Genomic DNA, 3,853 nt, shown 5'->3' on the forward strand with positions numbered 1-3,853 from the left:
GACCACAACCAGTCCCATGTCAGAGGAGCCCGTCTATTGATACGCTTCGTGTCTTGCTTCCTTCCTTTTGATCATGAAACTTTTGGGCATGTTTGATCGCTGAACTGTGGCATGATGATTGCCGACTTATGATGTGATCGCCGAACTTGTGGCTTTTTTTGACAGTGAAAAAGACACGTTTTTTTTTGACGTGTGGGGCAAATGCAAAAACGCATTGCATTCGCCGGGTGCGCTGGGGGCAAACGAGTGGAGATGCTCTAAGACTTGAGGTCGTGAGCCGGCTTTCCCCTCAGCTCCTCCGCCCGCGCCATGTCGTCGTCATCCCGCGTCGCGGAGATCGAGGTTGTGGTGACCGACGGCGGCGCCAGGAAGGCGGCGGAGGGGGAGAAGCAGCCGGACCCCGTGGTGAACGTCTACTCGGCTGCGGCGTACGGGGATCTGGAGCGACTGCGGCGGTTCGTGGAGCTTGACGGCGGCGGCTCGTCGCTCGCCGCGCCCGACGGCAACGGCTATCACGCTCTCCAGTGGGCCGCGCTCAATAACTACCCCCACGTGGCGCTCTACATCATCGAGGTTCGACTTATACTACTCGCCGGCCTCGAATCGGGCGCTGCTTTGGACCACCTTCCTTGCTGATGGATTCGTGGGTGCGCGTGTGGTTGATTGTTCTTTTGCAGCATGGAGGGGGCGTGAACGCAGAAGACAATTCGCAGCAGACAGCGCTGCACTGGGCGGCGGTGCGCGGGGCCACGGCCACGGCCGATGTGCTGCTGGAGAACGGCGCGAGGCTAGAGGCAGCCGATGTGAACGGCTACCGGGTATGCAATCGTTTTTTTTTGTTCTGAATTTGTATTCTCTTTTTTCGATATTTTGCAGTGTTGTTGGATTTAGTGTCTGATATTTTGTTTTTGAGAAATGCGCGGCTCCCTTCCGATCATTCGTAATTCAGACACTAAATAGAGTATGATTTAGTGCCTGATTGGTCAGGAGCTTAAAACCGATAGCTCTGTGCAAAAAGCTGTAGGTTGGTTTTTGAAAGATGTGTTTGCCCATAGAAAGTTGCAGAACGCATGCTGGTTATTGTTTGATCAGACAGTTCAGCTGTATAATTCGTAGTGTTTGAACTTTTAAGCAGATAATAACATATATCGTTAGCTTATCTCTGTTTAGCAAGTAATTATATTACATTGGTTATATGATGGGATCAGCCATTAGTGAATTCATTATGTCACTGTAATTTGGATAAATATGTTACTCGTTGACCTGAGCTAACATTATTGCTCGTAGAGTTACTATGGGAATTTGCTATGAAAACAGAATTTTGCTACTGGATAATCGACCAGCGTACTTATAAAAAGAGTAAAAACTTCTTGGGAAATTTTCCGAGGCTTGATAGGGTACTTTTGTTAGCAGCATGCAGCTTTCGGCTTAGTTTCACATCAGCTTCTTGGGAAATCAATTTTTTTTCATAAGTTTGGCGCTAGTCATCCTAAGTCCATGCACTGTAGGTCTGAATTTTGGTAGCGTGAGTAGATCTTGTGTTTTACAATTCTTCCTTTGGAACATTATGTTAGGCAGTCCATGTTGCAGCTCAGTATGGCCAAACAACATTCTTGCATCACATCATCTTAAAGTATGGTGCGGACTTTGAAGCTTTGGACAATGACGGGAGGAGCTCTTTGCACTGGTACATGAATATGAAGAATACTTCTTACCTTTTAAATGCATGTTTGCCTGGCTTCACATAACATTGCCACCAGCAACATAAGTGTATATTGTATGATTTGTTTGATACTTCAAGATTTGTTGCCTACCTTATACCAAGTAACATAGCCACCATGAATACCTGATACAATGCTACTGCAAAATGGTTTGTTGCATTGAGGTCTGAGCAATCCGTGCGTTGCAACGGGAGAGAAAATAACACACGCTCTACCCAATAACCATGACTCAAGACCCTAATAGGTCCACGCCCTTTATTTTCACATGGCATCACATTTGTGTTGCCGGCGGTGGCCTCAGTGCTCACACAATGAAAACGCGTTTGGATGTGGTCAGTCCTAAGCCGTCTCTCTCTCTCTCTCTCGGATCGCCGCCGGTACGAAAGAAAAACGGACCGTGCACTATAGATTAAGTTTGCGCCAAAAATAATATTTTAGAATCATTTAACAGCTAAAAATAATATCATATTTATATTCTACACATTTTTCTAATCAGATTTCATATATAACATGTTAAAATTGGAGTTACGGTTTAAAAGATATGGATAATTTTGTTTTAAGATAAGCTGCGGATTAATTAACCGAAGTGTCAGTGGTTTTCTGTTAAAACAAAAAAAAAACGATTCGTCCGACTTAAATATGGACGGTGGGTTGTTGCCTGGACGTCAGGGGGTTTTCTGAGAAAATGCAAAAAGACGGTTCGGCTGTGACTTAAACATGTGTTGCGGGTTAATTTACAGAGAACAGAGAGGGTTTTTTGTAAAATGGCACGACGGTGAATGGACAGAAGCACTCCGTGCTTTATTAGTAGGTAATAGATATTCAATGTTCCGGATATTGGTAACTGATAGCTGCCTGGTTAGGTGCTGGGTAGGGATATTGTTAAGAAGGCTTACTATTTGATGTTACCAATATCAGTTACCAGTAACTAGGTTCATTTATCATCCTGAAGAATCAGTTAATTTATCATCTACTCGACTTCTGTCTCTAAGACACAAATAGGATGGATCCTTGATCCATATCTTGATATTTGGCTTTTTTGTGCATTGTAAAACTGCATCTTCTCTAACAGATTGTCATATTCAGGGCTGCGTACAGGGGAAATGCAGATACAATCAGGTTACTACTGTTTATGGATGCTAATCAAGTAAGGCAGGACAAAAATGGTACCCTTCACTTGGCAGTGTTTATCTTTTCTGTGCTGTTTAGTTACTCTTCGTGCCCCCACTTTTTTCCCCGCATACACAAATCTTACGCTAGGAATAATTGCTGATTTTTTGAATGTTGAGCTGTCCTGTACTAAGAGTAAACTGTACTTGCCAGGTTCTCTGCTCATCACACTATCTTAAGGCATATTTTGTGTGTGTGCCTTTTTAAGTTTTTAGCTAATGAAATCACAAAATATGGGGGTGGGGGGTGGGGGGTGGGGGGTGGGGGGATCAGTTATTTTCCTTTGAAAATTATGGATGGTTGGAAATGTACTCTTTTCTCTAATTAGGTTACCATAGAATATTGACAATAGATGTCTACCCAGGGTGGTATGAGCATGTATGAGGAGCCATGTGATAAAGAAATCGGAGATAGGGCACATGTTACAGAGCTAGCAGGTTTTAATAAAGACAGATCTTACAAGGTGGAGGTGAGCCTTTTGATAGGAAAGCACATGCCACTGGAAGCTCCTACTTGGCTTGTGTTCTGATGCATTCTGTCTGCTCCCTATATCCGATTATTTTCTGTTTCACACTTTATACCAGACTTCCATTCTCTTCCTTTGCTCTCCCTTATCTATTTGTCTTACTAGTCCATTCAGATTGCTTTGTAGCCGGCGCCATGAGTACACAGCCTTGTCGCCCTTCGTGAGATCACATTTGGATGGCTCCTTTGGCTTCACCTCACATGGATTGTTGAAGTGTATATGTGGATTGCCTAGCCCTTTCCATCAGTTGGGACTTTTGGTTGCGTTGGCTAGTGCATGAAGCTTAATATGATATTAGAGCCTAGGTTTAGGTCTCTGGACACCGCAACTCGTCCTTATGATCCAATATTTTTTTTGTTTCCCTCTTGATTGATCTGTTCCTCTGGGTTGATCTCGTCTTCCGCCATCGTTCCCATCTGGTTGGCCGCTGCTGCTC

General features: G+C 44.2%; 1 protein-coding gene across 2 annotated transcripts in view; it reads left to right on the top strand.

Moving 5' to 3' along the window:
- The first annotated feature begins 222 nt into the window (after positions 1 to 222).
- LOC119285783 (probable protein S-acyltransferase 23) overlaps positions 223 to 3,853 on the top strand; it is a 17,289-nt gene continuing 13,658 nt past the window's right edge. The window contains exons 1-4 of one of the 2 annotated variants that reach the window (XM_037565114.1): positions 223 to 573; positions 678 to 818; positions 1,575 to 1,687; positions 2,808 to 2,887. In XM_037565114.1, coding sequence (XP_037421011.1) covers positions 310 to 573; positions 678 to 818; positions 1,575 to 1,687; positions 2,808 to 2,887 — 598 coding nt within the window. In that variant the 5' untranslated portion in view covers positions 223 to 309. The remainder of the gene's footprint in view (positions 574 to 677; positions 819 to 1,574; positions 1,688 to 2,807; positions 2,888 to 3,853) is intronic. The other variant, XM_037565113.1, reaches the window with a different exon arrangement.

The sequence above is a fragment of the Triticum dicoccoides genome, chromosome 4A (assembly GCF_002162155.2).
Source record: "Triticum dicoccoides isolate Atlit2015 ecotype Zavitan chromosome 4A, WEW_v2.0, whole genome shotgun sequence".
In the NCBI taxonomy this organism is placed as follows: domain Eukaryota; kingdom Viridiplantae; phylum Streptophyta; class Magnoliopsida; order Poales; family Poaceae; genus Triticum; species Triticum dicoccoides.